Consider the following 22,458-nt stretch of genomic DNA (forward strand, 5'->3'; position numbering starts at 1 on the left):
CCTGTTTCATAGAAAATAGGAAAGTTGTATTTATGGTTACTGTCTTACGATTACGAAACTACTATGGAATCTGACTTGTCAGAAAGTTTGTAATCCTGCCATTCACAGGTTACAACTACGCAAAGAACTAACATTGAAGGTATTATCCCGACAGGTCTAGCGGCTGCAGAGATCTCTTTCTCATATCCCATATATCATTCATCTTAATCGATTTGCTCATTCATTTTAAGTGACTTCAATTCCCAATCAAGGTTTCATTTGCGATGTCAGTAAACCAGGCTCATGATCAGAGAGAGGAGGGAAAGGGAAAATGGAGGAAAGGGGGGGGGGGGGAGGAAATGGATGTAGAGTAAGGGAATGAGTCAACTGACAGACAGGAGAGAGTGGGAGAAGGAGATGGAGAAATGGGGTGGAAGAGGTGATACACAGAGAGAGGGGGAGGAGGAAATGGACTAAGAGAGGCAGGAGAAGGAGGTGTACTGAGAGGAAAGAAGTTTAGGGTGTCTATCCATGTCCTGTACATACACTGAAGTGCCAAAGAAAGTGGTATAGGCACACTTACTCAAATACAGAGATATGTAAATGGACAGAATATGGCACTGCTAGCGTCGGGAACACCTGCATGTCAGCAGGGGACTGTTCAACCTGGTAAGGCTCTGTAATGGTGTGGAGCATGTGCAATAGGAGTGATATGGAACCACAGTATGTCTAGATACTATTCTTGCAGGTGACATGTACGTAAGCATCCTGTCTGATCACCTGCAGCCATTGATGTCCATTGTGCATTCCGACACACTTGGGCAATTCCAGCAGAACAATGTGGTACCCCACACAACCATCATTGCTACAGAGTGGCTCCGGGAACGCTCTTCTGAGCTTAAACACTTCTGCTGCCCACCAAACTCACAGACATGAACATTATTTAGCATTTCTGGTTTGTCTTGCAACATGCTGTTCAGAAGAGATCTCCGCCCTCTTGTACTCTTACAGATTTATGGACAACCCTGCAGCATTCATGGTGTCAGTTCCCTCCGGCACTACTTCAGACATTAGTCGGGTCCATAGCACATCGTGTTGCAGCACTTCTGCATGCTTGCGGGGGACCTACACGATATTACGCAGGTTTATCAGCTTCTTTGGCTCTTCAGTGTATTTACCAATTGTGAAGCATTGCCAGGTTTGTTAGTAGTTATATACATCTGTTCATTGAAAAAACATTCAGGCTAAACTGGTATCTATTGTGGATTTCCTTTCAGTCAGTAGAAAGCATGTGTCAGTACTATCAAGTCAATGAAGAAAGCTGTTACTGTTCAAGTAGCTCTCAAGTTTTGAATACATACAAATAGGGATACGAAACATTTTCCATAACTATTTCGTCACTAAATAGTTGCACAGTTTCATCACTGAATTGTTGCACAGCAAATTACTACTGCAAGAAAAATTTCAAAGTTCTTCCCTGGCAATGCTGGAAGCAGAGCAGCACGGTTCGATAGCCGAGTGGAATGCTGGCAAGAAAGAACTGCTGATGGAGCTGCAGTGAACACAGAAGTTATTCTGACACCCTGTAAAGGCTGAGAGCTCTAGGAAGCAATGTAGTAAGTGACAACATGGCAACTGAGGAGTTTACTGACATGGCAGAAAAGAGGGTTGTGAAAACCTGAAGCCCCCAAGAGAGATGTCATTGCCACCCCACTGTAGCAGAGCACACAAGCTCATCCTGTGTAAATACTATTAATGTTCTGTGCTGTTATCCTGTCTAGTGGAGAGGCCTGTCTCAGTCAACCTTCTGCTTGTTGAGTAGCCTTTGATCTTCTATTGTGTCAAGAGGAACTTGGTCACTGAATATTAGCACTGATAGCCACAGTGACAACTACCAGTGAAGATTGATGGGTAGCTGTCACCATCACTATCCAGTAGACCCTCTGAACACCTCACTTGTAGGGCCTGGGGGCAGTTCGTTACCCTTTGCCATGAGGGCAAGCCACTGCTGCCACTCGCATCTGTTCCTGTGGCTGATGTTAGTGTTGCCAGTATTACTTGGCAGAGGGCCGCAGCACTTCACTGAATGATTTCATGTACTCGAAGCAAAGCTTGCCTGTATATCGTCTAGAACAGGATCCTGCATTCTCTGGCTATCATCTCACAAAAGTTGTGTGCAGCCTCATTTTGAACAAACACAACAGAGCACTAACATATACGAGGTGACGGGCCTTATGATGTTGCTGCTATTGAACTGATATATTAACAACCGCATGTCACATGCTGACAAATGCATTCTGCGGCAGTAAACTACCACCACCCTTGCCCACACTGGCTGCCTAAATGTCGAAAGCATCAAATGCTGAATTTTGAGGACAATAAATGTTTAACATTGTAATACTGTTTTAATACTGCCTTCAGCTGACAGACACGCGTCTACTCTCCACGTCAGCAAACCCACATCTCTTGGGTGGTCAAGCATTGATGTCATTCCTACCCCTAGAACGCTACAGAATATAGATGAATGAAGGCATGCAAAACTAATGCAAAGCCTGACTTATTTCATCAGCAGTATCGAACAGCAAATATCACAACTTCACTCACCAACAGTTCATTTCTGAGATACGATGAACATTTCCCAAGTGTTCCATTTCTCTTTTGGGTAATGGCTTTATGAAGCTGAGATATATTCCACTTAATGTTTTTAATGACCTCGGCATCTTTTTGCAGGTTTTCACACCTTTGACTCAGCGCTGTGGACCACTCTGAAATAAAATAATTTGTCAAACAATATTTCATTTCAAAGTAGAAATGTTTGAAGTACTTAAATAGCCACATATCTGTACACACTTACAATTTTAAAAAATAAGAAGAAAAGGAGTGAGAGCTTTCTAGCTCATTTTACATATTTTCACTTACCATTGTTTCATACACTTTTCTGTAGCAATCAATGTATTTAGTCAGCAAAAGGAAACAAAAAATGTTGTGTATATATTTCCTCCTTAACGTTATTTGTTGCCAATAATAAAAATAAGTCTCCCTTTAACAATGAATAATAATACCACATTTAATAAAATAAAAATTATTTCCATGTACATACTGCCTTAGTGGTCATAGTCAGGTTCCATATTTCAGTGTGAATGTCTTCAACCTGCTCCCATGACAAAGAAAGGAACCAATAATCCCCTCAAGTGGAAAAGAGAATTGGAACTGTACCTCCTCAGCCACCCTTACTAATTTTATTATCATCTCAAAACAGTAACTGAGAAGTCCTGTTATTTTTATGACAAGCAGAAATGTTAACTGTCTGCAGGCATCTGTTCATACCGCATACAGATGGCTTTTTATTCCATAAATATTATTATGGTGGTGGTGTAAATATTAAGCTATCAGTAGCAGATAAACAGTAGCTGTTCAACAGAGCTGAGAAAGCTTTGAATGCAACTGGAGTAAGCAAGTATATATCACTGTAGTGATAGTCTGTTGTTACCAGAGTGAACAAAATAAGTTTAATTGCTTAACTTGTTTACTTACTTGAAGGATCTCCCGTAGGGGATTCAAAAAAAAAAAGGAGTGAATGAATGTTTGCAAGAAATAAACATAACTGGTCCCTACAGTAAGTGCCATAAGAACATCTTAAAAAAGAGGGAGGGAGGGAGGGAGAGGGAGAGGGGGGGGAGGGAGAGAGAGAGAGAGAGAGAGAGAGAGAGAGAGAGAGAGAGAGAGAGAGAGAGAGGGGGGGGGGGGGAGGGGGAATGACACTTAATATACACACACTATAATCATTCAACCCAATGGTAACGTAGCTCATACAGCCTCTAGTTCTATTTGTGTGTGGGTACTGGTACCATAGAACACTGTACACTGTGATAAACTAATTTAATAATTATTTACTTTGCCCCATTACCAATCCTGCTTTTATTTACCTTTTAACTACTGTAACTTATTTCCATATATTATTTAGCAGCCACATGGGGTAGCCACACAGTCTGAGGTGTCTTGTCACGTCCGTGCGGCTCCCCCCATCGGAAGTTCAAGTCCTCCCTCGGGCATGGGTGTCATCCTTGGCACTGGTTAGTTTCAGTTAGATTAAGTAGTGTGTAAACTTAGGGACTGATGACCTCAGCAGTTTGGTCCCGTAAGACCTTACCACAAATTTCAAAATATTATTTAGCACCTGACTTATTTAGCATCTGACTTTCTTACTTGTATCACTGACATTAGTAGCACTCATTGTCATCCTCCTATCTATCTTCCTTTTAACATTGTTGCATGAAGCTTGTTTTTGTTCTATTAAGATATACAAACGGCGTTCAGAAAGTATTGCACAGTCGTCTCTAATTTTTTTATTTTTTGCAGGAGGAGAATTAAATTTTTTTGAACATACTTGGAACATTTAACTGTAAGTTGGTAAATAAAAGTAATTTCTTTTATTTACAGGTGAGCCATAATGGACAGTGAAGTAGAGGTCAGGTTGCGACATCGGTCGGTGATGTAGTTCCTCTTCAAGTCCGGCGATGACTCTGCCACATCAATTCACAGGAAGTTGCTCCCTGTTTATGGGGAGGATACAGTGGATCGCAGCACCATCCAGCAGTGGTTGCATAGGTTTAAACAAGGTGATTTCTCTCTACTGGACAATCCACAATGCAGTAGACCATTGACGGCAGTGAGTGATGTGAATAAGGAGACAATTGATCAAATCATCCAAAATGATGGATGTGTGATGACATGACAGGTTGCTAAAATGACTCGTTTGTCATTGGGTAGTGTAGTATCACTGGAACAGTCACTAGGGTACAGAAAAATCTGTGCACGTTAGATTCCTACATTATTGACGAGCGAAATGGAAATGATGAGAAAGAATGTGTGGAAGGGTCTCACGAAAACCTTTACTGACGAGTGGCAACAGTGTTTTGATGGTGTCATTACCCAGGATGAAACATGGTTGTTTTTGTCCAAATCTGAGAGCAAAACTCAATCCATAGACTGGCGTCATCCGGATTCCCCTCAGAAGAAGAAACCAAGACTTTCACGAACAGCAGGCTGAAAGGTGATGGCCTCCTTCTTCTGGGATCAGTGTGGTGTCATTTTCATTGACTTTCTGGAACCTGGCTCCACAATTAACTGATACCATTACTGTTTGCCATTGGACAAGCTGTGATGTGCCATCAAGACCCACAGACCACAGCTTCAGGGTCACCTCATCAGACTACACCATTACAAAGCCAAACCCCATACAGCCCTTATGACGCACAAGAAAATCAGGAAAATGGGTTGGAAAATTGTTCCTCATCCTCTCTACAGTTCAGACTTGGCTCCGTCTGATTTTTAACTCTTTGGTTGTCTGAAGGCCCACCTGCATGGTAAAACATTTGATAGTGAGAAAGACCTTATTTCCTGTGTCAAGCGATGGTGTAGAAGTCAATCACCAGAATTTTACCAAATTGCATTTACATCATGGAAAGAATGTTGGGCCAAATGCATCACAGCTGATGGAGGCTACATTGAGTAGGCTCAATGTATAGATAATGTTCCAAGTATGTTCACAAAAAATTTCATTCTCCTCATGCAAAAAATAAAAAAAATTAGAGACGACTGTGCAAAACATTTTGAATACCCTTTGTATTCATTTTAGATGGTAGCATACAAGACTGCCAAGTCACTGGCTCAGGTTAGATACATGCTTCCATCCAATATCCAATTTCTGTATTGCTCTGGTTCGGTTTGAAGAAACTGAACGAAGAGCACATTTGGCAAGTGCCACAAGGAATATTGATTCGGATTTCCAAAAATGATCAAATGACTACCAGACAAAATTCTGCTACACAAGCTGATACCATTAATGTCGATTGCTCTCATAGTGTGCACTGTTGCCGAAGCATGCGGCATGTCCCCGCCGGCCGACGTGGCCGCAGTACGCTACCAAGCACAGACTCGGCCTAACCGTAAACAACCCTCTAAGAAACTGCAGCAAAAACCACGGCGAGTTACTTCATGTCCGCGGTGTTTTACAAAACATTCATGAGAGAATTGTCCCCAACGTTGGGCCGTGTGTCACAAATGCAAAAAGAAGGGTCATGTGTCATCCGTTTGCAAATCCGACCGCATACCTGATGTTCGCGCACATGACGCTGACTCTGCTTCTGTGTTGTCTGTCAATTGTACTTCTTCCCTTTCAGGGAAGTTATTCCTCACTGTCCAAATACTTCGTCGGGATGTTCGCATGCAGGTGGATACTGGTTCTGCTGCCACTATCATCAATTCTCAGACTTATCTTCAGTCACCCGTCACTAGGCAATTACAGACTTACAATAAACAGAAGATTTCTCTCTTGGAACAATTTGATGCTGAGGTATCTTACAAATCTGTCGTTCGCACTGTTCCCATATTTGTGGTCGACCATAGTAACGCAGAGAACCTTTTTGGTTTCGATGCCTTTCACGTTTTGGGGTTCTCCATAGATGACTCTGTCAATATCGTCTCTCATGCTACTCCTTATGTCCCTTTTTTCACCTGGGTTCAACTCTCTCGGGATGGTATTCGTCCGCCTCAGCAAACTGTCGCTGCGATCGATGCCCTTCCTCACCCTACATCTGTTAAGGAACTGCAGGCCTTCTTGGGGAAAATAGCATACTATCACAAGTTTTTACCGTCTGCTGCTTCGGTGGCTCAGCCGTTGCATCGCCTGTTGCATAAAATCGTGCCTTTTCACTGGTCTGCGTCACGCAATGCGGCTTTCCATAAATTGAAGACTATGCTGAAACAGGCCCCGTGCCTGGCTACTTGTCGACCTGGCCAACATCTTGTTCTTACTCTATTTACTCGATCTGTGACTTTCATGTATTGCGTCTTCCTTGAAATATATTTGTTCAACTTGAAGTTATAAAAAAAAACATGCAACATTTTCAGAAAATGGCTCTGCATATTCCTTGATGGGGCTTTCAGCAACATGACCTACAAATCCACAGTCAAAGCTGCAGAAGTGCATGGAATTAAGACCATAATATGTACGTGGATTAATACCAAGCTGAGTGGATGGAAGGCAGAAGTCATCGCGATGGGATGTGAAAACGGTGATCAGCACCACTACAGGGAGTATGCACAGTATGTCCCCACACCTGTGAAAACTAGAGGTGCATCAGCTCATTAAGCAATATATGTGTCAAGGATACATAGACAATTTAGTCCTATTAATACCTGGCAAATTTGTAACTACTGATAGAACATTGGCACAATACGCTCTGAACGTTGTGCAAAATTGGTATAGAAAACAGGATCTAATGGCTATTCCCAGTGAAACTGTTGTTGTATAGTTTATGAGAAAGCGTATCTAAAATACTTACTGGAATATTATGCACTTCAACAAAATTCTACAAATAGGGGGTGTGGTGATGAATCCAGGGATAACCATGGATGTGAAACAAACATGCACCCCTGAGTTAAAGAATACATGTTGCAAGGCAAGACTTGCTCCAATCTACATTAGGAAAGCCTGTGAAAAAACTGGAGTCCAGGCCCAAGCGCATTAACTGGATTTACATCTCTGTAACAACACGTATAATAATTTATGAGGCTAGAGTACAGTGGAGTAAAGTAGAACAGAAGGCAGCTGCTAAGAAGCTCAAGAAGGTGCAGAGAAGGCAGCTGCTAAGGAGCTCAACAAGGTGCAGACAAGGGCCTCCCTAGCCATAATCGGTGGAATTAGCAGCACTCCCACTGCTTAGTTCGAGACTACATTGGACATTCCCCCATTACATCTTAGAGCTACAATCGCATATAGGTTAAAAACTGGAAAGCTTTAGGATTTTGGTCCGGTGCAGATCAGTTATCTGAGCAACAGTCAAATTAAGACTACTACTTAACTCATTAAAAAAAAGAAAAAAAAATTACAACAATCAAGGTCAAGTGAAGGGAGTACACAAGACTATAAATTTATACTGTTTCAATAGTTGTGATATTTGTCTAATTTTGCAGTTGTAAATGAACAGAAGTCAACTTGTGTAGTTTAAAGGTTTGGTAATAGGCAGACACATTTAGGTTGAGAAGATACCTCAGTGGCCACAGATTAATCATTTCATACAGAACAACTCAAATTTGAACCAATAGCAGTGTACAGAAGAGAGATTGTACTCAGGAGTCCCAATTAATTACCAGTGCAGACCATCATCTGCTGAGAGAGTTGTCTGTTAGTTAAAGGGAGAAGGATTCTGTTAAGTTGTCTTGGGTGCTGGTGACAGCATGTGCAACAATATCAGGTGCGTGCTTGAGTCTACTTTAGAGTCATCAAACAGTTTACGTTGCTGACTGGCAATTTTATCCCTGAGCTACAAAAATTATTACTTACTTAAATTCTCCACCTTTACACAAGGGCTTTCAGAACTGTTGAAACACAAAAATATTTCACTATTAGCTGCTTGTTTCACAAGCAGGATCAATTTCCCACATTTTATTGTAACCTATAATTGGGAGAAGTAGTTTATCTAGAAGCCGATGCCTGACGTAGTTGAGAATTGTTGTTACCTTATTAACTGGCAGAGATAGGAATATACGGCAACTCGGCTGCAGGAAGTATATTGATTTAAAATAAAAAATAAAATTTCAACTTGCCTTATAGCATAACAAATAGAAAAGGCTGATCCTTTTATTTGTTAGTAAGACCCGATCATATGATGATAAAAAAGTTATGATCAAAGGATACAAAAGTGCTTCACAAAGTAAACATGTGAAAAGAAATAATACTCATTTCACTGACAAATATATTTTCAGTAACTACAATCAATATTTTTCTAAATAATGAAAAAAAAAAATTCACACTCAGATACTCTGGTAAGAAAGACTGAGACTGCATAATGGAATTACACGAACACTTTTTCAAAACCCCATAACTGTCTCCTACTCCAATGGCCAAGTTTGAATTTTGGCTCAAAGGTGCCTACAACCTTCCTCTGTAATGGTACTAAGACATGGCACCCAGAGACCTCTCCCTTGAGCTCAACAATGCTTCAGGTACGAGAAAAAGACCACAGCTCAGATGTTCATGTGACAAAGTGCATTAATAATTTCACATTGGCATCAAATTTCACCACAATCCTGCCATACACCACTGTGGACTTGTCACATGATAACAAGGTTGGTTGGTTGGTTTGGGGGATGAAAGGGACCAAACTGCTACGGTCATCGGTCCCTTTTTCCAAAGACAAAGAACATCCACAGAAAATAAAAATGAGGAACAGAATAGACACAGACGATACAGAACAAAAGAAACGGAGACAAGGACAAGACAAAACGAACTAAAACCACACAGAGTGTGACAGTGGTTGGCCGACCATAGAAATAAAAAAGGAAAAGCCAACCACTTAGAAACACATTAAAAGATCAGTGTAAAATCATAGGCCAAAGGCCAGAATCAAAAGAAAAAAGAAAATAAAACAGAAACACTCAGAGGAAAGAATAAAAACTCCCTGCCCGAATAAAACGTAAAACTAAGGCAGCCATAACAGGGTCATCGGATAAAACGGCAGGGAGCGTATCAGGCAGCGCAAATGTCTGCCTGACCACAGCGAAAAGGGGGCAGGCCAACAGAATGTGGGCCACCGTCAAAGCCGCCCCGCAGCGACATACAGGAGGGTCCTCCTGGCGCAGTAAATAACTGTGTGTTAGCCGGGAGTGGCCAATGCGGAGCCGACAAAGGACGACTGAGTCCCTGCGGTTGGCTCGCATGGAGGACCGCCACACAGTCGTCGTCTCCTTAATGGCATGGAGTTTATTGGGTGTAATCCGATCGCGCCATTCAGCGTCCCAAAGCGCAAAAACTTTTCGGCGGAGGACTGCCCGCAAATCAGCCTCTGGGAGGCCAACATCCAGAGATGGTTTATTCGTGGCCTCTTTCGCCAGGCGGTCAACATGTTCATTGCCCGGGATACCGACATGACCGGGGGTCCACACAAAGACCACAGAGCGGCCGCAACGCGCAAGAGTATGCAGGGACTCATGGATAGCCATCACCAGACGAGAACGAGGAAAACACTGGTCGAGAGCTCGTAAACCGCTCAGGGAATCGCTACAGATAACGAAGGACTCACCTGAGCAGGAGCGGATATACTCTAGGGCTCTAAAGATGGCGACTAGCTCAGCAGTGTAAACGCTGCAGCCAGCCGCCAAGGACCGTTGTTCGGAATGGTCCCCTAGAGTTAGCGCATACCCTACACGACCAGCAACCATCGAACCGTCGGTGTAAACAATTCCAGAGCCCTGATACGTGGCCAGGATGGAATAAAAGCGGCGGCGGAAGGCCTCTGGAGGGACCGAGTCCTTCGAGCCCTGTGCCAAGTCGAGCCGAAGGCAAGGGCGAGGAACACACCACGGGGGTGTACGCAGAGGCGCCCGGAAAGGAGGTGGAGCAGGGAAAAACCCAAGCCCACAGAGAAGCTCCTTGACGCGTACGGCGATCGGACAACCCGACCGGGGCCGACGGTCTGGCAGATGGACGACTGACTGCGGGAACAGGACACGATAATTTGGATGCCCGGGCAAGCTTAGAACATGGGCAGCATAAGCGGCCAGCAAACGTTGGCGCCGGAACCGCAGTGGGGGTACACCTGCCTCCACTAGCACACTGTCCACAGGGCTGGTGCGGAAAGCACCAGTGGCAAGGCGTATCCCGCTGTGGAGAATTGGGTCCAGCACCCGTAACGCAGATGGGGATGCTGAGCCATAAGCCAGGCTCCCATAATCCAGACGGGACTGGATTAACGCCTGGTAGAGCCGCAACAGGGTAGAGCGGTCGGCGCCCCAGCGGGTGTGGCTCAAGCATCTCACAGCGTTGAGATGCCGCCAACACGTCTGTTTAAGCTGCCGGATATGAGGCAGCCAAGTCAACCGGGCATCGAAAACCACCCCCAAAAACCTGTGGGTCTCCACCACAGCAAGGAGTTCGTCAGCAAGATAAAGCCGCGGCTCAGGATGGACTGTTCGGCGCCGGCAGAAATGCATAACGCGGGTCTTGGCTGCCGAAAACTGAAACCCATGCGCTACAGCCCAAGACTGCGCCGTACGGATAGCGCCCTGTAGCTGACGTTCAACAGCTGCAATGCCAGTAGAGCTGTAATAAAGGCAGAAGTCGTCAGCATACAGGGAAGCAGAGACAGAATTTCCCACGGCCGCAGCGAGCCAGTTAATGGCTATTAAAAACAGACAGACACTTAAAACAGAACCCTGTGGCACACCGTTCTCCTGGACGTGGGTGGAACTATAGGAGGCTGCGACTTGCACGCGGAAGGTACGATACGACAGGAAATTGCGGATAAAGATCGGCAGAGGGCCCCGAAGACCCCATCCATGAAGCGTAGAAAGGATGTGATGACGCCATGTCGTATCGTACGCCTTCCGCATGTCGAAAAAGACAGCGACCAGGTGCTGACGGCGGGCAAAGGCAGTACGGATGGCCGACTCCAGGCTCACCAGATTGTCGGCGGCGGAGCGGCCTTTCCGGAACCCACCCTGAGACGGAGCCAGAAGGCCCCGAGACTCCAGTACCCAATTTAAGCGCCGGCTCACCATCCGTTCGAGAAGCTTACAAAGAACGTTGGTGAGGCTAATGGGGCGGTAGCTGTCCACCTCCAGAGGGTTCTTTCCAGGTTTCAAAATGGGGATGACAATACTTTCCCGCCATTGCGATGGAAACTCACCCTCGACCCAAAGACGGTTGTAAAGGTCGAGGAGGCGTCGCTTGCAGTCCACTGAAAGGTGTTTCAGCATCTGACAGTGGATGCGATCTGGCCCGGGAGCGGTATCAGGGCAAGCGGCAAGGGCACTCTGAAATTCCCACTCACTGAATGGAGCGTTGTAGGGTTCAGAAGCGTTGGTGCGAAAAGAAAGGCTCCGACGTTCCATCCGCTCTTTAATGGAGCGGAAGGCCTGGGGGTAATTCGCAGAAGCGGAACTCATAGCAAAATGCTCTGCTAAGCGGTTTGCAATGACGTCGGAGTCAGTACAAACTGCTCCATTCAGTGAGAGCGCAGGGACGCTGGCAGGGGTCCGATAGCCGAAGACCCGTCGAATCTTGGCCCAGACCTGCGATGGAGTGACATGGAGTCCAATGGTGGACACATACCGCTCCCAGCACTCCTTCTTGCCTTGGCGGATAAGGAGGCGGGCCCGCGCACGCAGCCGTTTAAAGGCGATAAGGTGGTCCATGGAGGGATGTCGCTTGTGACGCTGGAGTGCCCGCCGGCGATCCTTAATCGCTTCAGCGATCTCAGGCGACCACCAAGGCACAGCCCTCCGCCGAGGGGACCCAGAAGAACGGGGAATGGCAGACTCGGCGGCAGTGACGATGCCGGCGGTGACCGATGTAACCACCACATCAATGGCATCAATTGAGAGAGGCTCAATAGCGGCAGTGGAGGAGAACAAGTCCCAGTCAGCCTTATTCATAGCCCATCTGCTAGGGCGCCCAGAAGAGTGACGCTGTGGTAGTGACAGAAAAATCGGAAAGTGGTCACTACCACACAGGTCGTCATGCACACTCCAGTAGACAGATGGTAAGAGGCTAGGGCTACAGATTGAAAGGTCAATGGCGGAGTAGGTGCCATGCGCCACACTGAAGTGTGTGGAGGCACCATCATTCAAAATCGAGAGATCGAGCTGCGACAATAAATGCTCAACGGTGGCGCCTCGACCTGTTGCCACTGACCCACCCCACAGAGGGTTATGGGCGTTAAAGTCGCCCAGTAATAAAAAAGGTGGCGGCAATTGGGCTATCAGCGCAGCCAGGACATGCTGCGCGACATCACCATCCGGTGGAAGGTAAAGACTGCAGACGGTAACAGCCTGTGGCGTCCACACCCGAACAGCGACAGCCTCTAAAGCTGTTTGGAGAGGGACAGACTCGCTGTGAAGTGAGTTAAGGACATAGATGCAGACGCCACCAGACACCCTTTCATAAGCTGCTCGGTTCTTATAATAACCCCGATAGCCACGGAGGGCGGGGGTGCGCATTGCTGGAAACCAAGTTTCCTGCAGAGCAATGCAGAGGAAAGGGTGAAGGCTGATAAGTTGGCGGAGCTCAGCTAGATGGTGGAAGAAACCGCTGCAGTTCCACTGGAGGATGGTTTTGTCCATGGCTGAGAAAGGCGTGCCGGGACTGGGACGGCAGATTACGCCGCTGGGTCACCTGCTGCCTCCGATTGAGCACCCGTGCTAGTGCTATTGCTATTCACGGCGGCTGAGGGACCGGCGAGATCGAGGTCCTCAGCGGACGCCAGAATCTCCACCGCGTCCTCAGACGCAGAGCTAGAAGGTTGCGATGGGGTGGCTACCACCGCGCGTTCCTTGGGCTTAGAGCTGCTCTTCTTTGATTTCTCACGCTGCTCCTTGGGTTTAACTGGCTGGGAGGGCTTCACCGATTCAGTCTCCGGGACGGAGGAGGATCGGGAAGCCCTTCGACCTGCAGATTGTGGGCACTTACGCCACTGTCTATCGTCAGCCTTCCCGCCGGTGGAAGCCTGGGAAGGGAGGGACCCAAGGGACCCCTTGCGAGCGTGAGAAGCCGAAGAAGTTGGACACTTCTCCGGCGTAGAAGCGGGGACCGACGTCCCCGATGGGGGGGATGGTGTTGCTCCTGAGGTAGGTGGCACAGGAGCAATCGGGTGGGTAGAGCCCCCCACTGGCAAGGGGGCAGGAGGAGTTGTACCACTCGTCGATCCGGCCGAAAGGCGCGAAACTGATGGGGCTAGCACAGGTGTTGTAACAGCGGCGTAGGAAGTTGTCATTCTCACTGGATGTAATCGGTCATATTTCCGTTTGGCCTCAGTATAAGTCAGTCGGTCCAGGGTCTTATATTCCATGATTTTGCGCTCTTTCTGGAATATTCTGCAGTCTGGCGAGCAAGGTGAATGGTGCTCCCCGCAGTTGACGCAGATGGGAGGCGGGGCACATGGAGTATCGGGATGAGATGGGCGTCCGCAATCTCGACATGTGAGGCTGGAAGTGCAGCGGGAAGACATATGGCCGAACTTCCAGCACTTGAAGCACCGCATCGGGGGAGGGATATAGGGCTTGACGTCACATCGGTAGACCATCACCTTGACCTTTTCCGGTAACGTATCACCCTCGAAGGCCAAGATGAAGGCACCGGTAGCAACCTGATTGTCCCTCGGACCCCGATGAACGCGCCGGACGAAATGAACACCTCTACGTTCTAAGTTGGCGCGCAGCTCGTCATCAGACTGCAAAAGGAGGTCCCTATGGAAAATAACACCCTGGACCATATTTAAACTCTTATGTGGAGTAATAGTAACGTTAACATCCCCCAACTTGTCACAAGCAAGTAACCTGCGTGACTGGGCGGAGGATGCCGTTTGTATCAGTACTGAGCCAGAGCGCATTTTAGACAAGCCCTCCACCTCCCCAAACTTGTCCTCTAAATGCTCGACGAAGAACTGAGGCTTTGTGGAGAGAAAAGACTCCCCATCAGCTCTCGTGCAAACTAAGAATCGGGGCGAATAACTGTTACCTCCATCCTGGGACTTACGCTCTTCCCACGGCGTGGCCAGGGAGGGGAACGTTTTCGGATCGTACTTCTGAGCATTAAATTGAGCCCGAGAACGCTTAGAGACTGCTGGCGGCTGGCCGCCAGCGAGAGATGATGTACCACGCTTCATTGCGGGTCATCCGCCCTGATGCCACCTACTCCGACCAAGGGCCCTCCCCACGGGCGCCACCCAGCCACAGCAAAGGCCACCTGGCAGGATGGCCGTTGCCGGGAGTCCTGATACCCCAGGAGGATAGGCATCTACTCCTTGGCATACGTGGGGAGTTAACGGCGCAGGCATCAGTAGAGCGATCCCTGTGTTGTCAGGGGGCTACAACCAAGAGGGTACATGGCGGCCCCACCACAACGGACTGGCTACCGTGCTGGATCTTAGGTGCAAAACTGTCCAAGGTCGTCGCCGCAGTTAAAAGAAACACTGCAGAGGGCAGCGTGGTAATCGCACCCAGGGACGTATCCCCGCCCTAAAGATCGAAAACGAGCGGGACACCATGGCAACGACGTGAAAGCCGGCTAAAGGTCTAATTGCACGACGGATACAATGCACCACGTAAGGCGCCCTTCCCCAATTGGCTCGCTCTTCGGAATAATTTAGAAAGATGGAGGTCAAACCCGAGAGGGGACCATCACATAAGGCCAAAACATGTGAGACTCCTTTTAGTCGCCTCTTACGACAGGCAGGAATACCGCGGGCCTATTCTAACCCCCGAACCCGCAGGGGTGGATAACAAGGTTGACACAGCCACTCTTATCCACATTTCACTGCTGCTTTTTTCACCTCTCTGATGGAGGTCAGAACCACGATGGCCAGCCATTGGAATCAGATGGTTTTCTTATGAGAGCCCAAGGGTAACATTTCACACACACTGTCACTCAGAACCAAATGAAAAAGTCTTAAGGGGTAGCATAAGGTTGTCAATGAAAAAACCCCTTTTCTTGAGACATTGATTCCCACACATTTTGCAGTGAAAAATAACAGTCCGCAGTGCTATGAGCAAAATGACTATATACTTGACAATCTTTGGCACTGGTAACTCCTCCTAGGCAATTCAACCATTCTCAGCAGATATCACAAGACAGCAACCCCACTTAACATGATCACACCCCTTTCAATTACAGATGAAAATGCAATTAAGCTCTGGCGTACAGGGTGGAACCACTAGGGAGCGTTCAAAACCATTCAATGAAATCTGAACTTGATCAGTAGCAGCAAAGGGTCCTTATGTTTTTTCAGTGCTCCTGTTTCATGTCCTCCCGTGACGTGATCACGGGGAGGGGGGAAGTGTTGACACAAATGGTTGCTCTACGGCCCCCCAGTTTGGCAAAACCCTTGGTGGCACCAACCCACATTAACTGAGCATTTTCAAAATTAGCATTGACAGAGAAAACCTGCAAAATACTCCTAGGTGGCTGCAGGCGGGCAACTAGCCTTTCAGATGCATAAGCCATTTGTGTAGGTTTTCTCTGTAATGGTACATTTTTAAAGTTGGATGGGTGCCATTGAAGGTTTTGCAAAACTGAGGGGTCCTAAAGGCACTCTTTGTCATTTTATTCTCACACATGTCAATGTTACAGCCCTCTTTGATCATGTCACAGGAGTGCGCAACAGGAGCACTGAAAAAGCACTAAGACTCTTTGCTGCTCAGATCACATTCAAATTTCATCCAAAGATTTTGAACTGTACCTACTGGTTATAACTTGTACACAAGAGCAAAAATTAGTCACATTGCACGCCGAAGGGGTACGATCACGTTCAATGAGGATTCAGCCCCACAGAGAAGGGTTGAAATGTCTGAGGGAGGAGGCAGTGTCAAAACAATCTTCCTGCTGCTTGTTGCACTGCGAACTGTCGTTTTTTTACCGCACAATGTGTGGGAATCAGTGTCCCAGGGAAAAGGTTGGTTTCACTGACGCCCTTTATGCCGCCACCTCGCATCCACAAGGCCTTTTCATTTTGATTCTGAGTGGTGGTGTGTCTGAAATGTTTTCCTTGGCCACCCATCAGCAAACCACCTGACTTAAATGATGGATATTGCAGGTTTAACCTCCACTACAGAGGCATCAAAAGCATGGCTGAAATGTGGGAAGAGGGGCTATTACAACCTTCACATCATGTGACACGTTCAGTGTGACATAATTAACCCACTTTATACGTCAAATGAACTTCTCATCAGTGATATTTTTTTGCATGTGTAGATACCTTGCTGTTTTCAGTGTCAATGAGCATGAGGTTGAAGTCTCAGGGTGCCATGCTTTCGCACCATTACAGAGAGGGGTTGTAGGCACCTTTCAAGAAAGTTCAAACTTATGCATCAAAATGGGAGACAACTACTGGGCTTCGTAAAAGTGATACTTTAATTCTGTTGCGCAGTGTATTTACAGACTGTTTACACCTAAAGAATATTTATGTACTGTCACAAAGGAAAAAATCAAACTAGAGAGCTACAGGGCATACTTTGAGGCAGTACATATTCCAATATTTTATACAAATCTAGCCACTGCATAGGTCTACTGTTGAGCTGTCTCTTTGTGATACACTGAACACTCTGTCTTCCACTCACTTCTTATGGTTTCTGTATGTACTGCCTAATGACTGGTCTCACCACAAAAGAATGATCTTGAACGAGAGAAAGGGAGATGATGCAAGTAAGCCACAAGGAGGACGTAGATACAGAGGAGGGAGCAATGTAAGAGGACATGAGAGTGGCCACATAGAGGCTCCTGAACAACAGTAAATACCAGAAAGTGTAAGTCACATAATTTTCTCTCTCTTCAATTTGTGATTGATTTTAATTTTAATTGGTAAAGTTTAAAATATACCTGCCACAAATGAGTGCGCTTCTCCAACATAATGTTTCTGCATTTATGTCTGTTTGTAAACAAATTTGCACAAAACAATTATTTCATTGATTAATTTGTGACTACTGGAATAGTTTTTATAATTTGACAAAAGAACAGCCATACTACCTTTTATGACTTTTTGATCATACCCTGAGAAGACCAAACTTTTCATATGTTCTGGAAGACTATACTTCTCCATCTTCAATTTAAGATCTGCTGTCAGCTCCATCAGCACCTTTCGCTTTCTCTGTATTTGTCGCTTTAACAATCTTGGAAAAAGAGACAATTGTTACACTGGTATTACAAATTATAGTCAGTGGGCAATTTAGTCAGTGGTATATTTACCTTTCCTTATTCTTGTTCTTTACATATGATTGCTCAGCACACTTGGTCTGCATTTTCAAATGTTCGTCTAATATATCATTCATAGATTCTAGTTTTGTTAATTCTTCCTCATCCTTAGGTGGTCTTGCTGGATGCATTACGATCCCTGAAAGTGTAAATACTGAGTATTTGATATCATTACTTGTGAGGCAACCACTACCAACCACATTCAGTGAGATTAAAAAAGTATTGCAAAATCATTCATCATACCAGCCATTTTAAGATCATTTTTCATTGCAATTAATGTAAGTTTGTACAAGTATTGCACATATTTTTCTCCTGAAGGCATAAGGAAAAATGATTTAACCACTTTTGGCAGGTTTTCCTCTGGATATTCCTGAGCAGAAAAGAAAATAGAATAAAATGAATAACAAACCTATTACGAATGCAGGTGTAATTTAAATGAAACAACATACTTACATCACTTATATCATTTGAAAAGCTGTGGACCTGAGAGTAAAAACTATTTTCCCTTTTCTTGTCTAACATGATGTAAAGCAAATTCTGCTTGATGTTGTATTTATCTCCATCAATGAGGGAGAAAAGGTAACAAATTAACTCATCTGATGCCCTCTTATTTGGCACTGAGAACAGATTCTAAAAAAAAAAAAAAAAGAGATATGAAAATACTAATGTTTAAACACAATAGTTTTGAGAAAGAAAAAAGATAAGCTAGCTTGCACAACACAAAATCCCTTTAAAATCAAATCTCTACAATTACTTCTTAAATTAAACTAATGGAAAATGAAGTTTCACTTCTCCTTCATCTTAAATCTAACCTGAAAGTACAAGGCCAATTAGCAACCCCAATGACAATGAGTACAGGAATTACTTACAGGCTCACTATAATTTTTCTTACTCATGTGCTCAAGCAGACCTCTACTAGCCATTAATTTTTGTCATTTACTGCCAGAATGAAACAAATTGAAGCTTTTATGAGAAAGAAATGTCAGCATTTCAAAGAGAAGCAGTACAGCTTACTGTTGAAAATGTTTAACCAATTATTTACCAACATATTATTAAAACATATGATTTGTTGCTAGGACACTCAACAACAATAATCAGTGATTTTCCTTAAATAATCAAATTTAAACGTGAAAAGGCCTCAAACTGTGCAAGTGAACATAAAGCCGGTAAGAATGATGGTAAATCATATGCTAGAACATGACTCTAATGTGGGACCTTTGTGTTTGACAGCCAAGAGCTCTGCTGACTGAGCTAGCCAAGCATGACTCACGACCACCCTCAGGGCTTTACTTCCGCCTCCTACTTCCAAACTTCAGTATCAGCACACACTTCACTGCAAAGCGAGAATTCTTTCTGCTAGTAAAAGTTGTTTGAAAAAGCCTATAAACACAGCTTCACAAAACAATAAAAACAGCATTCATATGGTGACACCAAAAAAGAAATTGTAGTTTTATAGTAGCTACTATGTTGTCATAGTAGGAGGAGAGGTGATACTCCTACATGGCGCGTCCCAGGTGGCGGATAGGGAAGTCCTCACCGGTTTACAGGCGGACTTGAGTGAAATAAAATAGCTCTTGCGGATCAAACACACCCTCTGTGGTTAACAACCGTAGTTATAAATCGGAGCTTGGTCCAACTAATGTTGACAACCTTTGAAAGTCAAAAATGGAAAGGTCTTTTAGGAAAAAAATTCCACTGTCCTGCTCAAAAAGGCAGGAAAAGGCTACATCGGATTCGGTGGGTAGTCAACTAGAAGACAGCAACGAATCTGAGTGTCTGCAACCATCAAAATGCACACTAAAACACAAAAAGAAGATTAAACATGAGCAGATAAATTATATAGCAACACACAACATAAACTCACTACTTCAGACCAGAAAACTCTAGGATCTCACAGATGAACTAAATAAACATAAAATTTTAACAACAGGGATCCAAGAAACGAGAAACACCACAGAGGACCTATTCGAATCACAAGGATACAGAATTTATAATGGGAAACCAGGACCGAGGGCAATGAAACAATGTCCCCAGTTTGGAACAGGGTTTTAGTAAACATAAAAATAATAGATTCAGTAACGAATTTCCCAGTAGTATCACCAAGAGTTGTGACTAAGCTTTAAAACAATAAATAAAACCTATACAATAATAAATGCTCATGCCCCAAAAAAAGAAAAAAATTGTCTAACAAAAACAAAGGAAGAGGTAGAAAAATTTTGGGACCTTCTAGAACAAACTATGAACAGAGTAAATAAAAAAAATCTAAAAATCTTATTGGGAGATTTCAATGCTCAGTTGGGAAAAGAAAGGAAATAAATATATAATTGGAAAATGGAGTCCACATAAATTTACAAACAAAACGGTCAAAGACTTGTAGAACTCTGCAGAGAACACAACCATATATCTAAATCAACATACTTTAAGAGGTAGCCAAGTAAACTTAAAACATGCAAACATCCAGACTGGAGAAAGGGGGAGTGGCAGCTAGACCATGTCTGTATGGACAAAAATTTTCATAAGATCCACAATGTTTAAGTACTGAGAGGAGTAGACACAGGCTAAGACCATTATATAGTTAAAATTAAAATCAAATTCACACCATTAAAGAAGAGGACCGGAAAAACTAATAAAACAAAAAGGAGGTTTGACCCACATAAGCTAATTAAAAATAATAAATACCAACAAATAACATAAACCATCAAATTAACAGATGATCTAGAACAACTAGTACCAAATCTTAAAAAAGAAGCAGAGAATCTAGCTCCCTTGAACCCACGAAGGAAACATGCATGGTGGACATCAGAATGTGACAAATTCCATGAAGATAGACACCAAGCATGGTTAAAGTTTCAAATACACAAAACTGAAGAAAATGCCATCAACCTAAAACATGAAAGAAAAAAATTCACACAAAATATTAGAAGAATCAAGAGAGGATTCCATAAAGATATTATAAACTCTATAGAAGATAATTATCATAAAACCAACTCCAGGAACTACTATAAAAACTTTGGGAAACAACTACACCAATATGAGGCCACTACACTAATACTGAAAGACGAAGATGCAAGACTGACACACAGTAACAAGGAAAATGCAGAAATCATGGCAAAAGCATTTAACAAACTTCTGAATTGCGAGGAACCCAAAGAACCCTTACAAATCAACATAAATACCCCAATAGAAACCAAACCTAACAAACTAGACCCTCCAACTTTCCAAGAAGTAGAAAAAATTCTTAAAGAACAAAAAAATTATAAGGCATGTGGAGAAGATCAGGTTTTTGTTGAAATGTGGAAATATGCAAGTGACACAGTCAAGACCTCCTTACACATGGCTCTAACAAAAATTTAGATGACAGAACGATTCCCTGAACATTGGACCACAGCTATCATCCACCCACTACACAAAAAGGGAGGTAAGGGCAACCCAGACAACGACAGAGGAATCTCTCTCCTAGATTGCACATACAAAATTCTATCCAAGATCCTATATGAAAGAATCAAGGAGCAATTAGAACAGGAGTTAGGGGAATATCAGGGAGCTTTCAGACCATGGAGAAGCTGTGCAGAACACATAATTAGTTTAAAATTGATTATGGCATACTACAAGAAACAGAACAAACGTCTGGCAATAACATTTGTAGATTTTAAGAGGGCATATGACTGTCTCCACAGACCTTCAGTACTAAAAATTTTAAGAAAACTAGGACTCCATCCAAAACTAATTAAAATAATACAACTCACTCTAACCAACACCAAATCAAAAGTGAAGTTTAGAGGAGAAATTTTGGAACCATTCCTCATAAAAACAGGCTTAAGACAAGGTGACTGCCTATCACCATTACTGTGCACTGGAATACGTAATGAGAGAATGGTACAAGGACAAGGCAAAGATGATAATAATTGGAAGTGCAAAAGATGATATTAGCTTGAACTGCTTGGGATTCGCTGATGATCTTGCTCTCCTAGCCAACACCATTCAGGAAGCCAGGAAATAGCAGAGAAAGTAGGCCTTAGAATATCATTTGAAAAACAGAGATTATGCTAACTGATCCACCACTTGCAAGCAAAATTACAATAGGAGAACAAGAAATCAAAATTGTTGATAAATTTAAGTGTTTGCGCAAAGTAATAACATACAATCTAAATGAGAAGCCATCATGGCAGAATAGAATAAAAAAACTGAACTACGCAAATTGCATTACCAAAACTACATACAACAAAAAAAAAGCCTATCTATAGATGCAAAACTAAAACACTATAAAACAGTTACACAACCAGAAATAAGGTATGCAGCTGAAACTATCTTCAAAACAACTAATACAGCAGAAATTAACAGAATACTAAAAATAGAAGGAAGAATAAGGACATGTATAAATAAACAGTATAAAATAAATGGACATAGGAGAATAGCATCAAATGAAACAGTATATAAGAAAATAGAACCAGTCATGAGCACGATCAGGAAGAAACTCATCTCATTCTTTGGACATCTGATGAGAACTCCAGAAAACAGAATTAGTAAAAAATAATGGATCACAGAAATTAAGGAAGATATAAAAGAACTCCAAATTACAGTAGATGACCTAAAAAACAAGACAGAAAACCAGAATACTGCACGACCCGCAAACCAGACTACAAATGAAAATCAATAAAAGGAGTACAGGAAGAGTGATCTCAGATGAAGAAAGAAAGAAAATACCTGAAAGAACGAAGAAATATTGGGCAGAC

General features: G+C 43.9%; 1 protein-coding gene across 2 annotated transcripts in view; it reads right to left on the minus strand.

Annotated features, from left to right (window-relative positions):
- LOC126100845 (uncharacterized) overlaps positions 1-22,458 on the minus strand; it is a 155,141-nt gene that overhangs the window by 120,105 nt on the left and 12,578 nt on the right. For both annotated transcript variants that reach the window (XM_049911499.1, XM_049911500.1), the window contains 5 exons: positions 18,179-18,355; positions 17,969-18,095; positions 17,720-17,864; positions 17,501-17,643; positions 2,584-2,744 (listed from right to left, as the gene is read on the minus strand). In XM_049911499.1, the coding sequence (XP_049767456.1) occupies positions 2,584-2,744; positions 17,501-17,643; positions 17,720-17,864; positions 17,969-18,095; positions 18,179-18,355 (753 nt within the window). The remainder of the gene's footprint in view (positions 1-2,583; positions 2,745-17,500; positions 17,644-17,719; positions 17,865-17,968; positions 18,096-18,178; positions 18,356-22,458) is intronic.

Source organism: Schistocerca cancellata, chromosome 9 (genome assembly GCF_023864275.1).
Source record: "Schistocerca cancellata isolate TAMUIC-IGC-003103 chromosome 9, iqSchCanc2.1, whole genome shotgun sequence".
Lineage (NCBI taxonomy): Eukaryota > Metazoa > Arthropoda > Insecta > Orthoptera > Acrididae > Schistocerca > Schistocerca cancellata.